Source organism: Polypterus senegalus, chromosome 18, assembly GCF_016835505.1.
Source record: "Polypterus senegalus isolate Bchr_013 chromosome 18, ASM1683550v1, whole genome shotgun sequence".
Classification (NCBI taxonomy): domain Eukaryota; kingdom Metazoa; phylum Chordata; class Cladistia; order Polypteriformes; family Polypteridae; genus Polypterus; species Polypterus senegalus.
Window position 1 is genome coordinate 74,318,519 of NC_053171.1, and position 17,636 is coordinate 74,336,154.

General features: G+C 37.2%; 1 protein-coding gene across 1 annotated transcript in view; it reads right to left on the reverse strand.

Moving 5' to 3' along the window:
- Window positions 1-351: 351 nt before the first annotated feature.
- Window positions 352-17,636, reverse strand: part of sphk2 (sphingosine kinase 2) — a 55,535-nt gene continuing 38,250 nt past the window's right edge. Inside the window, exon 7 of the mRNA XM_039741042.1 lies at window positions 352-4,892. Coding sequence (XP_039596976.1) covers window positions 4,830-4,892 — 63 coding nt within the window. The 3' untranslated portion in view covers window positions 352-4,829. The remainder of the gene's footprint in view (window positions 4,893-17,636) is intronic.

Here is a 17,636-nt window from a genome sequence, read left to right on the forward strand (position 1 = left end):
TGGTAAGGAAAGCATTACAAAAAAGATCATACATTTTGTTTAATAATGGAATGCTGACTGCCGTTCAACTAAAGTGCTGTAGTAATTCAAATTATCTGACATGTTTTGGCCTTTAATATGTGACACTGACGGTTACAGTTTCTCTTTTTTTTTTTTTTAACCTTTATTGTGTTTGCATAATTTCTGCCTAATTATTAAACAGACCCCCCAATCCTGTCTTCAGAAATACCACAGCTAGGGCAACAACCTTCCTCCAACAGTTTTTAATTATAACATTTGCTTACTTCACTCATATAATTAAAATTCAAAGCTTCTGCACTCTAATGTATCAAAATGAACACTCAGGAAACAGAGCAATGAAAGTTTTTTTATTTAGTTAGAGCATTAAAAGGTAGATCGATTATCAATAATTAACTCAAAGTGTGGCATTGTCATTACAGAAAATGTATTACTTAAATTAAAAACACATATTAATCTGACAGACATAACACTCCTAGACAGACACTATCTGTAAAAGAGTCTTTTGTTTTTTAACACACAAATACACAAAAGCCGTCAGTAGTTTATGCTGCAAGGCGAGTCTGGAGAATGTGCTGGGATGCTGCTCTATGCCTCGACATTTTAATCTGGTGGGGTTTTGTTCTTTTTACAGTTGAGTTTGCACAGTCAAAGCTACCATTAAGGAGGCTGCACCTCAGGGTGACCTACTGAACGATGAAAACGTCTAAAACTCTTTGTACATTTGGACGCTTAGTGCGGATGAAATTTAATTGGCGGTACGGGAGGGAACAACCCAGGAGCTGGAAAAACGATAACACTGGCTGCAAGCAAGAAATGCCTGGCAGTACAATGAAGCAACGTATTCAGTTTGATGGAATTACACAGTGTGCCGTAAGAACGCCTGTTGAATTTTATCAGTATGCTAGAAGTGTGCTCCACATTCGTTGTACTGTCTTTACCCCCTGCAGCTGGTTATCTGCTTTTCCAAGTGTTCAGTAAATGGAAGTTACGACATTTGAGATACCATTGGTTAAACGTTTCATTTTGGTTTTTCCAATTGGAGAGCAGGCAGGTGAAGTGACTCATTAATGGGTACATAATGACAGCAACGGGATTTGAACCCCACAACCTGAGAGTTTGAAGTCCTACATCCAAAGTTTTCACCACTGCCTGCCATATTGTGCATGAATGCTATATTTGGTAAATGCCTTTTATGATACACATACAGTATCAGCACTCCATGCAGTAGATATTAAAAGTTAACAATGAAACCCCAGCACATTTGGAAACCAATTAATGGTTTAGAGGCTTAAACAATGCAATGCAGAAAGGGAATGGTATCTCTCTCTCATTTATGATAAACAGATATGAAAAGTATTATAAGAGAGAAAGAGGGGCAGGAAGCACACAGTTTCCCTCCCATATTCCAAAATGGACCTTTGAGGTAACTTGGACCTTCTAATTTGGCGCCTCTGTGAGTGTACACGTATGCGTGGGCCGTGTGATGAACTCGTACCACGTGCCTTATGCTACCTCGGGGAGACTCCATTATTAGTGACCCCAAATTGGGCTAAACCCGTTTGAGAATGACTGCATTAACGCATATGAGTGTGTGTATACAGTGCCCTCCATAATGTTTGGGACAAAGGCACATTTTTCCTCCATTTACCCCACTGCTCTGCATTTTAAAATTACAAATCAAACAATTCAGACATGATCAAAGTGCACAATACAGGCTTTCATTTAAGGGGATTTGCATACATGTCGGTCACAGCATGTGGAAATGACACTTTTTATATGTGGCTCCCCCATTTCAGGGCGCCAAAGTGTTTGTGACCCAGCAATGGCGGGAATATTAAAAAAGTCATATTCAGTACTCGCATGTTCCTCGCATGCAGTGACTGCTCGAAGTCTGAGATTCATGGACAACACCAGATGCTGAAGACCTTCTCTGGTGACGCTCTGCTAGGCCACTAGTGCAGCCATATTCAGCTCCTGCTTTCTTCGGGAACTTGTCCCTTTAGGTTTTCTCTTCAGCATAAGGAAGGTCTGCTTAATTGGATTTCAATCAGTTGACTGGTTTAGCCATTCAAGAATTTTCAATTTTTTAGCTTTCAAAAACTTCTCTGTTGCCTTAGCAGTAAGTTTGGGATCATTATCTTGTTGCAGGATAAAGCTCTGTCCAATGAGCTTGGACGCATTTACAGGAACCTGAGCAGATAAGGTTTCTCTATAGACCTCAGAATTTAGAAGTTGCATCATCATTGAAAATAAGTGTGCCAGTACCCATAACACCAACACCACGTTTAGCAGATAAGGTGGTTTGCTTTGCAGTTCCTTTCTGTCTCCACACTTTGCTCTTGCCATCAGTCTCATGTCAATCTTTGTCTCGCCTTTTGCAGATAGGAGTCTCAGACACGCAAATATCTGCCTTGTGACGACTGTTTCTGATCTGCCGGACAGGAGGTTGGAGCTTTTTCTTGACCATAGTGAGGATTCTTCTGTCACCAGCAGTAGACGTCTTCCTTGGCCTACCAGTTGCTTTGTAATTACCGAGTTCACCAGTGTTTGCTTTCTTCTCGATGATATTTCAAAAAGTTGATATAGGTAACCCTAAGGTCTTACCCAATGTCTCAAATGGTTTTATTCTCAGCTTCATCATGGCACCTTTGTCTTTCATTATCACACAGCTCTTACCCTAATGTTGAACAACGGCAACTAGAGACTCCAAAGGCAAAGGGTAGAAGCAAGCTGAGGCAACCTTATACCTGCACTACTGAAAGCAATGAAACCCACCCGAGAAACCATAAACACCTGTGATGCCAATTGTCCCAAACATTATGGTGCCCTGAAATGGGAACCATGTATCAAAAGTGTTGTCATTTCTACATGATAAGACCAAAATGTACGCAAATACCCTTAAGTTAAACATTTGCCATGTGCACTTTAATCATGTCTAAATTGTTTTGTAATTTTTAAACTGTGAAGCAGAAAAATGTGCCTTTGTCCCAAAAATTCTGTAGGACACTGTACATCCACACACTCATATTTATGTACAGTAGGCCTATGTATATACATACCTAGACAGCAATTGCATTTTTTAACCTTCTTTTGCATGTAGCAACAACATTGCTTATAATAATAAAACAGTCACATTTTTTTTATACATTTTGAAGCCTTTGCCTTAAGCATTATTCACAAGTATTAAGGTAGACCTGACATTACTGTACTTTTAAATAGCTTAGAACTGTCCTAACAAACTAAATCTGAGAAATAAATGCTTATAAATAAATATTGTGTGTAAAAGAGGAAATTTCTTCCACAAGTTTATCAGTTTAGCTTAAAAAGAAGAAACAGTGTTGATCAGCCTCAAAGGTAAAGACGAGGCAAGTGCCTTAGGAGGATGCTTTTCAAGTTCTTTTCCGTTATTTTGCATAGGAGTTGAAAAACTTAACAGGGGCTTGCTGTTCACCATATGGGCTAGCTTGTTGTCCGTTTTGGCCACTTGAGTTTCGAAGGCCTACTACAGCCCTAGAGAGGAGTACCAAGAGCAAGGATATGTCGACTCATAATGCGGTTTCCAGGTCTTAATCTCCCATTCTGATTTAAAATGCTCTCCATGGCCAATTTACAAAATAGTCATTTGTACCCAAACCTTCCAACTCCTCTCCACACATCTTCCAGTTATTCACACCAATTTTTGAACTCTTGCACATAACATCTCCTTATACTCTTGACAAAAAAAAAAAACCTGTTTCTTACTGTAGTCTGTCAGATATGCATAACACATGCAAACGAGGTACAGCAGATATCGAAGTGTTGTTTCACATGCACACACAATCGTGGAAGTGCCTTACTTTAATCATACTATGCACAGCCCCTGAAGCTTACTTAGGTAGTACATATAAAGCTATCACCTGTTGACAGGTTTCTCTGCCCTACTCTAAGCACTTTGTAAAGTCTAAATTTTGCCAATGAATCTGTGTACACCATCCATATAATCCCCTTGAATTTTGCATCCAAGTGGTCAATGGCCACAAGTGTGCTGTAGGAGATGGAATCAATAATTCATTTAAATGTATGCATTGCCACCAATAGTTTTATTTCAGCTGATGAAGAAGCAAGCCATCTAAAGTTTATTGATTAAGGAGGTTAGAATTGCTGAAAGGGACCCATATCTGCAGCTTTGAAGCAATCCCGACGGAAACTACTTGGTGTTTTGCCTTTCATATACAAAGCTCACATATTTTAAGTAATCACACCACGTTCTTGTGCTAAAAATACTAATTGTAATAAAGCTCAATCCGATATAGAAGGAGCTACAGCCAGTGTGCTAGGGGGGGAAAAAAGCATTTGAAAATCTTCTCTTAAGTAATTCTTCATTCAGCATTCATTCTGTACAAGATAATTGTTCTTTACTAAACACAGCAAAGTCAAATCATCCCTCTGTGTATTGCAATATATTATTTGCATCATAAAATTATATGACATCAGTAATATCAAGTACTTAGGATCACAAACATTTAGATATGATACAAGGAGGAGCATGATGCTAAAAGTGTTTTGTAGAAGTGCAAAGGGCAAGAGGAGAAAATACAGCTGCTCCGACATTTTTGACATCATCCTCAAGTGCAAATAGTTGATCTGAAAACAGTATTTTTTTTTTTAATTTAATTTGCTACCAATATTTTACAGTGTTAGCCAAGTTTTTTATTGAAAGAAAAGAAAAAAAAAAGACCTCCAAGGAGAACTGTTTCCTTTTTCCCTTTTCAACTTGTCCACATGATAAAGAGGCCAGTGCAATGGGTCTTTCATTAAATATGTCCAGGTCACAAACGAGTAATTTTTGCAGCATTGTCTCCCACAATTAGCCTTGCCATTCCAGGATGCACCTGTGAAAGATATTACAAGTCGTTAATATCATATAAAAGAAATCTAATTTTTTTTTGTATACAGTAAAGCTCTTCACTGAGCTGTAATAAGTTCACAGGTAAAGGAAAATACAAACTTTATGAATGACCGATTACATAATTAGTACACATAAAGACACAGACTTGTTGAAACAGACAAGAAACAAAGTACAGTAGTTCAAATATAATTAGCATAAATGGAAGCCAGTAACATTTGTCCATTAGTTAAGCTGCTGAACTATGGCTATAATTCAATAACACAAGACTCTCAAACCTGCTTAGTACTATGAAGGGAAGTGAGTAGGTTGGAGCTTATCCAAACAGCATCAATCACAAGGTAGGAAATAGCCCAGTAAGGAGAACTGGTCCACTGAGGGGTACGCTCACATGCACACCCACTCTGGGATAGTTTGGAATGATCCGTTAACATAACCTGCACAACCTTGGGGATGTGGGAATAAAACCAGAGTACTTGGAGGAAAACACATATAGACCTGGGTAGAGCATGCAAACTCCAGACTGACAACAGGGCACAGGACTCACACTTGAGACAGTGGGTACATGACAACAGTGCCACCCATATTTATCAATGGTACTCTGAAAAGAAACAGACATTTAAGAATCAATAGCATTTTCTTAGTTTGCTGCAACTTACATTTACTTCTAAAGGAACTCTCAATCAGTGTTTAATGCTTTAAAATAAAAATAATTCAGCAAAAGAAAACAAGGTCCATTCTGAAGTTCACAAATTAACAATACTGGACTTAACACTGTGCTGTATATAAAATGGATGAATAGCGTGAACAAAAGCAAATGAAAAAGATAACATGTACAGTACAGGCCAAAAGTTTGGACACACCTCCTCATTCAATGTGTTTTCTTTATTTTCATGACCATTTACATTGGTAGATTCTCACTGAAGGCATCAAAACTATGACTGAACACATGTGGAGTTATGTACTTAACAAAAAAAGGTGAAATAACTGAAAACATGTTTTATATTCTAGTTTCTTCAAAATAGCCACCCTTTGCTCTGATTACTGCTTTGCACACTCTTGGCATTCTCTCGATGAGCTTCAACAGGTAGTCACCTGAAATAAAACCATAGTCTACATGACCATCATCATCAAGTCCTTCCGTGAGAACCCTAAATCCTAAGAGGACTGTTTCATTTATGTTAGGTAGAATGCCCAGAGAGGACTGGGCGGTCTCATGGTCTGGAATTCCTACAGATTTTATTTTTTTCTCCAGCCTTCTGGAGTTTTTTTTTTTGTTTTTTCTGTCCCCCCTGGCCATTGGACCTTACTCTTATTCGATGTTAATTAATGTTGATTTATTTTGTTTTCTTATTGTGTCTTTTATTTTTCTATTCTTTATAATGTAAAGCACTTTGAGCTACTGTTTGTATGAAAATGTGCTATATAAATAAATGTTGTTGTTGAAGAGTGTGCAAAGCAGTAATCAGAGCAAAGGGTGGCTATTTTGAAGAAACTAGAATATAAAACATGTTTTCAGTTATTTCACCTTTTTTTGTTAAGTACATAACTCCACATGTGTTCAGTCATAGCTTTGATGCCTTCAGTGAGAATCTACCAATGTAAATGGTCATGAAAATAAAGAAAACACATTGAATGAGGAGGTGTGTCCAAACTTTTGGCCTGTACTGTATACCAATGACTTTTATTCAGTTCTTTTTACTTGAGTGAAAGTCATGCAAGAACTTGTATCTCACGCCTGCTGTCACTAATCGGCTTCAGCATGTGCCTGCACAATGACACACAGCAGTTCAGGCAATGTCTTAAAAAGGCAAAACTTATGTGAAATACCATATATACCGGTATATATATATATATATATATATATATATATATATATATATATATATATATTTTAGTATCAATAGTAACACATACCTTTTTACTTCAACAAACTAAGATTACGTTAGGTTACTTGTAACTTTAAAAATGAATGTTTTCCAGGACCAATTTCATTTAAAATTTTCACATTCAGTTTTCCATGGGTGATGCATTGTTCATGGTATGTTGGTTAAATGTTTTGAGGGTTTATCTATCTGCAGGTAGACACATCCGCTAGTATATACAGTAATTGTTTATGATTTCTAAAAAATTTAGTTCAATGAAAAATTTCTAAAAAATGTAGTTCAATGAAAAAACAAACTGATTAAACAAAGTACATAACTTTAAAATGAGAGTTTTCAACTATGAACTGCCCATTTAAGGTCACACAACATCTCAGAGGGTTTAAGTCAGGACTTAGGCTACTGCAAAACCTTAATTTTCTTTTTTGTTAAGCCATTTAGAGGTGGACTTGGTCTACTGTTTCAGATCCATGTCCAGCTGCAAAACCCAATTGTGCTTGAGGTTCAGATCAAGGTGTGATGACCAGACATTTTACTTTCAAAGCTTTCTGGCAGAGAGTTGAATTCATGCTTTCCTTAGTTATGGCAAGTCATCAAAGCCCTGAACCAGCAAAGCATATCCACACCATCATGTTACAACTATCACGTTTGAATGCGAGTACAGTATGTTGTTCTTATTGTGAAAAGCTGTGTTAGCTTTATGCTAGATGTAACCAGAACCGACAAAACTATTTGATTCTGTGATTTGTGAGCCTAATCATACTTGGCTAACATTTTTTATCTGAAGCAAGGACAATTCTTTCAGGTAGGAAACTAACCCTAATTGATTAGAGTAGATTCACTGTTCACAGATAATAAAGCAATGTGCTATATTCGGGTCTTAAGACAGCCTAAGGCAATTACTTTCTCACCTGATATAGGTGTTGGTGAACTTTTTTTTTTCTTGAATAAATCAAATGATCATTTAAAATCTGTATATTGTGTTTACCTAGGTTGTCTTTTGTATTCTACTAAATTTGTTTAGAGATCAAAAACAATCAGCTTTTAAGAATAAGCAAGCAGGCAAAAATCAGGAAGGGGGCAAATACTTGTTCATGTCACTGTACATACTTAGTATGTCACTGGATATAGACAAAATCAAGGTAGCTGTAGTTTAGGGGCAATGTAAAAAGCGGTATAAGAAGTCTCATTATAAGGCATTGTATACACATCTATGTTGTAGCGCAAGATTTTACTATATATAACATTAACTGGCAGCACTTAATTTGCCTGGTGTACCTGTATCATGGACTGCCTACAGCTGTTTTCCACCTCATGCCCTGTGCTGCTGGAACAGGCTCTGATCATCCAAGACCTCAAATTGGAATAATCAAGTCTGATCATTTTATGTTATTACAAGCTTATTGAAAACATTTTCAAATGGTTAGCAGATATAATAGGGTCAGGCAAATGGACCTGGAAAAAATGATCACACTTACTTTGTAAGAATTGAAGTTCATGGTAGATTACATTTTTGCATGCTAAAATTGAAACAAACACAATTACACAACAGATGATTCTAAATTGGCCCTAGTGTGTGCTTGGTGTGTGGGTGTGTTTGTGTGTGTCCTGCGGTGGGTTGGCACCCTGCCCAGGATTTGTTCCTGCCTTGTGCCCTGTGTTGGCTGGGATTGGCTCCAGCAGACCCCTGTGACCCTGTGTTCAGATTCAGCGGGTTGGAAAATGGATGGATGGATGAATCTGTAAATAAAAGGAACACCTAACAAAATAAGAAAAAATATCTCTTTCCATGCCCAGATAGTACATAGAGGTACTTTGAAAAGCTAATAAACGAATATATTACATAGTACCTAGACTGTGTAAGGAGTACAAAACCAAGATGAGTAGTGTACTTCACTTGACACAATTTTAATGAGCATACTACGATGAGGGCAGAACATCACTGGGTAGAGTTGAGAAATTAGCTGATAGACCGTAGTGAGGGAGTTTCAAGAAATGATCAAAGGGCTTGAATCCTTCCACCCTAAGCAAAATGAGATTAAGTGGAGATATGACAGAAGTATAGGGAACGGGACTAATGTCAGCTGTTACTTGAAATACATTCCTCAGCAATGACACAGAGGCACTGACTAACAGCAGATAAAGGTAAATTTCATGCAAATGTTAATAAGTATTTTGTCACAAAGCAACAGTAGATAAACAATGAAGAAGTTATTAAGCAGTGTAACTCAAAATATCACCATGGGGGCTTTCAAGTCTTTATTAGACTATTACGTTTGGGCACATAAGGAGAATAAAATTTGACTAGGTGTGCTGGGCTTAACTGTCTAGTTTCATTAAAACCTTCCTAATGTTTTTACATTTAGTTAATAATATTGATCATATTATAATTTAAGTTCACTCGTCATCTGCTTGTGCTGTGGCAACACATCAAGTCAGATAGACTAGGCTACACTATCGTTAGCAAGGGAGTACAGACTCTTTTGCACAATCCCCAGACCAAGACATAAAATCACTCAAATATGTCTAGCTTAGTCCCAAATGGGCAACATAAAGTATGCCTCATGTTGGAAGTATTACCTGTGAACAATCTGTGTTTGAAACAGCATTGAATAAAAATAATCTTTATATTGTGCAGGTTTTTTTACCCTTTGTTACTTTCCTTTATATTTGTCTTCCTGTTCTATTAACATCTCACAAGGAAAAACAAGGAAGTGTGTCTTCAGATGCAGAATTCCAAACTCCATTCCTCACTAAAATATGTGCTTTCATACCATCTCCTTTTTCTCTCCTAAATTTTTCTGAAAACAAGTAAGAATTGAGGAGAAACACCAGGGGCCCCATGTATAAACGGTGTGTACTCACAAAAATGTTGTGGAAGCCCATTTCCACGCTCAAATCGCAATGTATAAAACCTAAACTTGACATAAAGCCACGTACATTTTCACACTAGCTAAAACCCTGACGTACGCAAGTTCTCCGCTCTGCTCCGTGACACCCAGCGTTAAAGCAGTGCTACTGTTCCAGTGTGGTTTCCCTTTCTTTTATAGATCCACATCCCCGACGCGGCTTTCTAAATACACTGAAATTAACTGCATATTGTTTATTAGTTTAATGCATCTGATTGTAATTAACCTGTAACAATATAATGGTCCACAGAATGGTCAAACTATTCTAAATACCATAGCTGCTTTATTTAGTGTTGTTACTCTCACTGTACCTTCTTCTTCTTCTTCCAGCTGCTCCCGTTATGTCTTGTTCCATATTAATTTCACTGCACCACTCGGAGTATTTATATCACTATATCGGAGTGTGGAAAACTCAGCTCTACAGCAGCTGATCGGAAAGAGAATCATCGGTATACAGCATCAAACACACACTGCCTCAGCCATGCTGTTTATTGAACTGCTCTCATACAACAAACACTTCAGAGCCTTTCATGTACTGACCTCGCGGTTCAGAAACAGTTTCATCCCAAGGACTATAAACACAGTCAATCAGTCCATCAAGTGCTCCTTGTAGAACTGCTTGTACTTATAAGTACAATCACCTCACTGTAAACTTGCACTACAGTTATAATATTGCACAACCTGAGCCACTTTATAAAGCACGTATTTACATATGATGACAATATCATTTTTAAGATGAAATGCAGCAAAATATGTTTATTATATTATACAGATAAAACTTTAACTTCATTTAAATAATCTATATTGTTAATAATTAAACATGTGAGGACACAGTGTCACAGCGCTAGTGAGGAGCTGGCGCTCCATTCACGGATTGTTCCGGCCTCTCGCTTTATTCTTGCTGGGGCTGGCGCAACACTGAATGGATAGAACAGATGGCTTAACGTCTATTGCAGAGCTGATTGTGTGGCAACTGTGTATTTGGAGAAAGAAAAGGACAGAAATTGGGGGTTAGTACGTTTGAAAGAGATAGTACTGCTGCAATAAATTATTTCATCGAAGGCTACGCATGGCACAGCAAGCATCTTGCGTGAGGCACGAACAGTCACTGCGCCACCGTGTTCCCATGTTTAAAAACATGCTTTAACTCCTATCATCATGAAAATATCAAGTATACATCTTAGTATTTTATTTATTCACAAAGCTGTAATATCATAAATGTAATGGATTCTTTGTCTTGGCGGAGGAAGAGAAAGCCCTTTTAAGAAGCACGTAGTGTGATTCACACACAGAAGAACAAATACAAAACAAAGCATTTAACGTGTTACTTTACAGTAGTTACAATGGGATTTAAGAAACTAGTAAATTAAACATTTTAAGATGAAGTTTATGATATTCTACTTTAATGACAAAATAAACTACATGATTAAAGTGGAAATCTTGAGGTTAAAGTCGAAATACAGTATATCATGCTTTTTTCCCCACTGTGTGCCTATTTTTATTCTCTGTACCCAAATAAGCTTTCATACGACACTCAGACAGTGGGCTACACCTCGGCTTTTCACGGCGACTTTGATATCTGACAACTTCTTTTTTAGTTTGGGCACTGTGCAACTTTGTGAACTTGAGCTTTTGAGTTTCTCTGACATTCTATGCCACTCAATCAGCTTCCTTTTGTTGTTTATACCACTGTTTAAACCAACAAATAGTACGTTTTTCTTTGCCTCCACTTGGTATTCACTGAAATTCTTCTATTTCCCCCGTGCTTTTGCCATTGCCTTTTCACAGAACGCTGAGCTTAAGGGCTATTTAAATTGATTTGCATATTCAAAGAGGCATAATTCTGGGAGGAGTTGGGGTGGGGCAGCAGGCGCATGTGGAACTTTTCACGCTGACCAGGATTTATGGAGCGGAAGAACGTGGAATTTGGCGAACGCACAGATTTATGCATCTGGATTTTTTGTGCATACGAACATTTCCGCTTTTGTCCTTACACCATGTTTTAGTGTGAATTCTATGCACAGCGTTATGCATGAGGCCCCAGGAGTTTCTCCTGTGCCCATTATGTATAGCACTCTTATAATGTATAATAAACTTCATTGTAGTAAATGTAAAACAGTATAAAGAGTACAACTTTTAAAATTACCATCATAAGTGATTTTAAAGCATAAAATAAGGCAAAGGTAAAAGGCAGCAAATTTTTAATAAGCAGCAAAGTGTGAGCAGAAAAAAAGGCACAATTGGACAGCAACTTATACTGATTTATCTACAATGAAAGAGTTGCACAGAGGATGGAGACTGACATCTACTTCAGAATTATGTATACTGCATAAATGTTTGAAGGAGCAAAGATACATTTTTTTTGTACAAGTACTTATATAGTAGGTTAAATTAGAACATGAAAAAGGGGGTAGATCTAAATTATGCAGTCAAATGACGGCATTTACCAAGTATAGCATTACCTGTTAGGTATTTTACAGTTTGTGGCAAACTACATTTTTCTTATGCTAAAAAACATTTAAAGCACAATTATACAATAATGCTACCACTGGAAGCAAAAACAAATGAATTAATGTTTATAACAAGGGCATAAAGTCAATTGTCATTTTCACTTCATTGTTAAGTGAATAAGTAGTTAACCACTACCAGTAATAGAAATATTTACATATAGGTTCTCAATCCATGAAATCCATTTGGGCAACTGTGTTTCAGAATGAATTAAGAACAGTAGAGAGCTAGAATTTTCCACAGGTGCATCTGTGGATACACCCAGTAGTAACAGAGATGCCAATTTACTGTGGTTAATCTCAGCAGTGGGGAAACACACCTGTGGGTAATCTATGGGGGTGGATGTGTTTTCTGAGAGGGGAAAATGTATGCAGAACGGACACTTCAAATACATTTGTATGCCAGTAACCTTAACATGATATATAAAGGATACCCAAACCCTTAATCCTTTCACAAGATGCATTACTATTATTGAATGGAAAAGTAATGCACCTTACAATTTAAGGTGAGCATGACTGCTCTTGACCAGCTTATAAATACTGAAAGCTTAGAGAAGATGAGCTGTTTCACCAAGGGAATAAATTAACTTTACAGGTGCAATTAAGAGTACTTGAGCCCCATTTAAAAAAATATATCCATCAACTGACTAGCGCCTTGCTGCAGTGTGTCTCTTGAAAAAATGACATTCACATTTCCCCCTGACATTTAGTGTGATTGCGATTTTCAAGAGGGTGCCACATAAAATGATTAAAAAATTAGGAATTAAATATCAAAGGACATATACTGCACAGATTCACTCTCATAATGTTCACATTCTGCTTCTTCTTTCAGCTGCTCCCGTTATGGGTCGCCACAGCGGATCATCTTCTTCCATATCTTTCTGTCCTCTGCATCTTGCTCTGTCACACCCATCACCTGCATGTCCTCTCTCACCACATCCATAAACCTTCTCTTAGGCCTTCCTCTTTTCCTCTTGCCTTAACATCCTTCTCCCAATATACCCAGCATCTCTCCTCTGCATATATCCAAACCAATGCAATCTCGCCTCTCTGACTTTGTCTCCCAACCGTCCAACTTAAGCTGACCCCCTAATGTACTCATTTCTAATCCTATCCATCCTCGTCACACCCAATGCAAATCTTAAAGACATATCTTAAAATGTGTTTTAAATGTAATGCAACAAATCTGTGCAAATTTAAATAAAAAAAGACTTAAACTGAGATAGATATGCTACTACTGAGACTCATTTACAAAAATGATTTTGCAGTCCAAAAAATAGACATTTTGCTATATTCAAAAATCAAAACCATCTGACATTAGGTCACTTCTAGCACCAACTGTGTAGAGTTTGACCTTTGGAGCAAGGAACAGTGAACCTGTACTGAGGGCAAATATGGAGTGCTTTTCAAATTTTAGTAACATGGCAATCACAAAAAGAAACATAAACCTTCAGTTTCAGAAGTCAATCTTTTAAAGAGAGGTACGAAGTTTACTGCAGGTAGAAAAATGTTAATTTCTCATAATTGTTTACATTTACTTTCCTGAAAATGACTCATGAGATTATTGTGTTTTTTGTGTGGTAAATGTTGGTTACTTCTAATGGTGTATGAACTGCAGCAGAACATTATGTCAATTGGTGAGGGGACAAAAATGTGCAGGGTGAAACAGAGAAATCAAGCATGCAAACTGAAATAAAGTAAAAACAAAAAGTAATAAAGAAAACACGCCTGCGTGGACTGTTTACGTGGAGAAAATGACATTCTGCTAACCTCTCATGAAACTAACTCCATTGAAATTAGGTTGTCAGATTTAAGCATAGCTTTTGATACCATTGATCATTCTATTTTACTACACAGGCTGGAAACTGACATTGGGCATATGGACAATGTCTTTGCTTAGTTTAATTCTTATTTATCAAATGGATTCCAGTATGTACATAATTGTGCTGACAGTACTCCATCATAGCAGACAGAAGTGAGATATGGTGTCCTACATGACTCAGTACTGGGAATTTTACTGTTTTCACTTTAAATGCTTCCACTTGGAAATATCATTAGAAAACATGTTAATTTTCATTTGTACACAGGTGATACCCAGTCTAATACCTTTCTTTTAGGCCAAAGGACATTTCTCAGATGTTGTTCTTAATTAGATATGTTAGTGAGTTAAGGGAGTGGGTGGATGGATGAAAACTACTTGTCTTTGAACACAAATAAAACATAAATGTTAATTACTGGAGGGAATGATGATAATCGCAGCAACATTTTGTCATTATGTAACTCAGCATTGCTAAACTATCCAAAACATGTTTTGTCCCATCTTAAAAATGTTTGACAATTAAGGTGTTTTCTAAATATGCAGGATACTGAGAAATTAATTCATGCATTTATTTCTAAGAGGAATGATTACTGCAGCATGTTATTCAGAGGCTGGTAAAATTGTTCTTTGTACAGCTTTCGGTTAATTCAAAATGCTGCTGCAAGAATTATTACATAAACAAGAAAGTACAAATACTGTACACAACTCCAGTTCTTAAGTCCTTACACTGACTCTCTGTTAAGTTTAGGGAAGATTTCAAAATCCTCCTTTTAACATATAAAACCTTAAATGGCCAAAGCCCTACTTGCATATTAGATTATTTATTTATAAAAGCACAACTGAAACAACAGAGGTTGTGCCAAAGTGCCATACAAAGAAGCATTAAAATAAATACAATCATGCAGAAGCAGATTAATAAAACAGCCAATTATAACATCCACCACAATCCCATTATACAGTTGTGCTTGAAAGCTTGTGAAACCTTTAGAATTTTCTATATTTCTACATAAATATGACCTAAAACATCATCAGATTTTCACTCAAGTCCTAAATGTTTTGAAACATTTTATTACTTATTTATTTTTTATATTTCTTTATTATGAAATTAATGATTCTACATATTTTATTCTGTCAGACAACAAAGCATATTCCTTTTGCAAAATTATGAGCTTAACCATTTTGAGAAATATATACCTTCAGTAGCCTGTTCAAATGAGCACACATGCACTGAATCGACATTAAAAGTGATCCTTAGTAAATCATGTTGTTTTTCTATTTAGAACCGCTCATCATTTGCTTTTGAGTTGTGAAGATCTAAATCTTCTAAATATATAATCAATGATATATCTGACTTAAAGAGCAAGAACAAGCTATCCTTTTAAACAAGGAGACCAAACACAATTTCAAACTAAAGAATTTTTAAAATAAATTTTAAAAACATACACACTGAGGTCATGCATGCTGAAAATTGAGAAACAATGTTTATGACAGAAAGGTTTAGAAGTTTCCGGTCAATGACAAACACATCTATCTATCTATCTATCTAGTTAGTTAGTGAATCTGCCTTCTATAATTCAGACAGAGGCCAATCCTCTTCTGTACATTATTCTATCGCACAGCACACTCACATATACTGTATACTCATACTCATACCAAGCCACCACAGAACTGTTCACCTAACACACATCTTTGGCATGTGAGAGGAACTGGGTTAACCAAAGAAATCCTACCTGGACTTGTGATGGATCAGTACTAAAACTATATATTCAGTATAGAAACCAGCTTTCGGACCTTGGTACCAAAATGGTTCCAAAGCAAGTCATGGAGAACTCCAAAACTGCCTCATCTTACTCCAGCCTCCCTGGTGATCTGCCCAGTTGTGTGCCTCCCTGGTGTGATACACCATCGCGTCACACTATGCATCACTTCACTGTTGACATTATAAAGCTCATGTCCAAGGAATAAGAAACACGGACTTTGGGGGTTGTGGGTGGTGTCATCCATGAAGTCACAATAAGCACCACTTCCCTCAACATAGCTCAAAGTTTACATCAAAGCAATTAGGGGTTGGCTGTGAAGTCTCAATCACGCAATGCTTGTGGTTTTGGGAAGTCTACAGCATGTCGAAGCACCTTTTTGCACTCTGCTATACCAAGGGTGGTGTGCTGGGTTTGGTTGAGTGAAAAGCTGGAATTTACTTCCAGTACTGCAAATCCTGAAATGCTGCTACAGTACTTGTAATGGGGTTTGGAAATTTGATTTTTTTTAGCTTTTTAATTAAGACTCATACTATTTAACTTGTGTATTTTAGATTTGATGTAGCTTTTACATGAATAAGCTGTGTGACCAAGAGTATAACTATACTATAGGGTTTGTAATGAAAACCTAACATTGCTTTTAATATTGTGTGCATTTAACCAAGAGTTTAGCAAACATTTATGGAGTAAAATGCAGGCAGAGGATAAGAGCGCAGGACAAGAAGTGCTGACAAGCAGGTGATTTAGCTCAATGATGATTTCATATGGTTAGGGACAGCCAGGGGAGGGGGGAGCAGAAACAGGTGAATGAAGACAAGTATACAGTACAAGGGGCTTGTGAGAAAGTAAAAGTTTTAGAAGGCAGTGTGGGCCGCGTATGAGATAACTTTACTAATTGTGTTAATCTTTTGAACCATCAACTAAAAAAATAAAAATGTATTTTAACACAGAATTAAAATCTGGGATGCGTATAGGCATGCTAATAGTATAGAGAACTACTGGAGAAATATGAAAGTGTACAGCAGAAATTAGTAAGAAAGTTAGGAACAAAGCTGTTATATTTAAGTTTAGATAAGCTAACCATTGTGTATATGTCTGTAAAAATGCGAAATGGGGGCTTTCGGAGACTTTGTTGTTTACCTTGTACCTCATGAATAGCTTAAAGTAACTTCAAGTTAACACACGAACAAGGCAAAGGGTAAATTCTCAATTATCTATTTTCTTTGGCTAATGTCAGTTATTAAAATAGTCATTAAGCCATGGAATAAAAGATAGCACCTACTGGTTTGACTTAGATATACACTCACCTAAAGGATTATTAGGAACACCATACTAATACGGTGTTTGACCCCCTTTCGCCTTCAGAACTGCCTTAATTCTACATGGCTTTGATTCAACAAGGTGCTGAAAGCATTCTTTAGAAATGTTGGCCCATATTGATAGGATAGCATCTTGCAGTTGATGGAGATTTGTGGGATGCACATCCAGGGCACGAAGCTCCCGTTCCACCACATCCCAAAGATGCTCTGTTGGGTTAATATCTGATGACTGTGGGGGCCATTTTAGTACAGTGAACTCATTGTCATGTTCAAGAAACCAATTTGAAATGATTCAAGCTTTGTGACATGGTGCATTATCCTGCTGGAAGTAGCCATCAGAGGATGGGTACATGGTGGTCATGAAGGGATGGACATTGTCAGAAACAATGCTCAGGTAGCCCGTGGCATTTAAACGATGCCCAATTGGCACTAAGGGGCCTAAAGTGTGCCCATTACACCACCACCACCAGCCTGCACAGTGGTAACAAGGCATGATGGATCCATGTTCTCATTCTGTTTACACCAAATTCTGACTC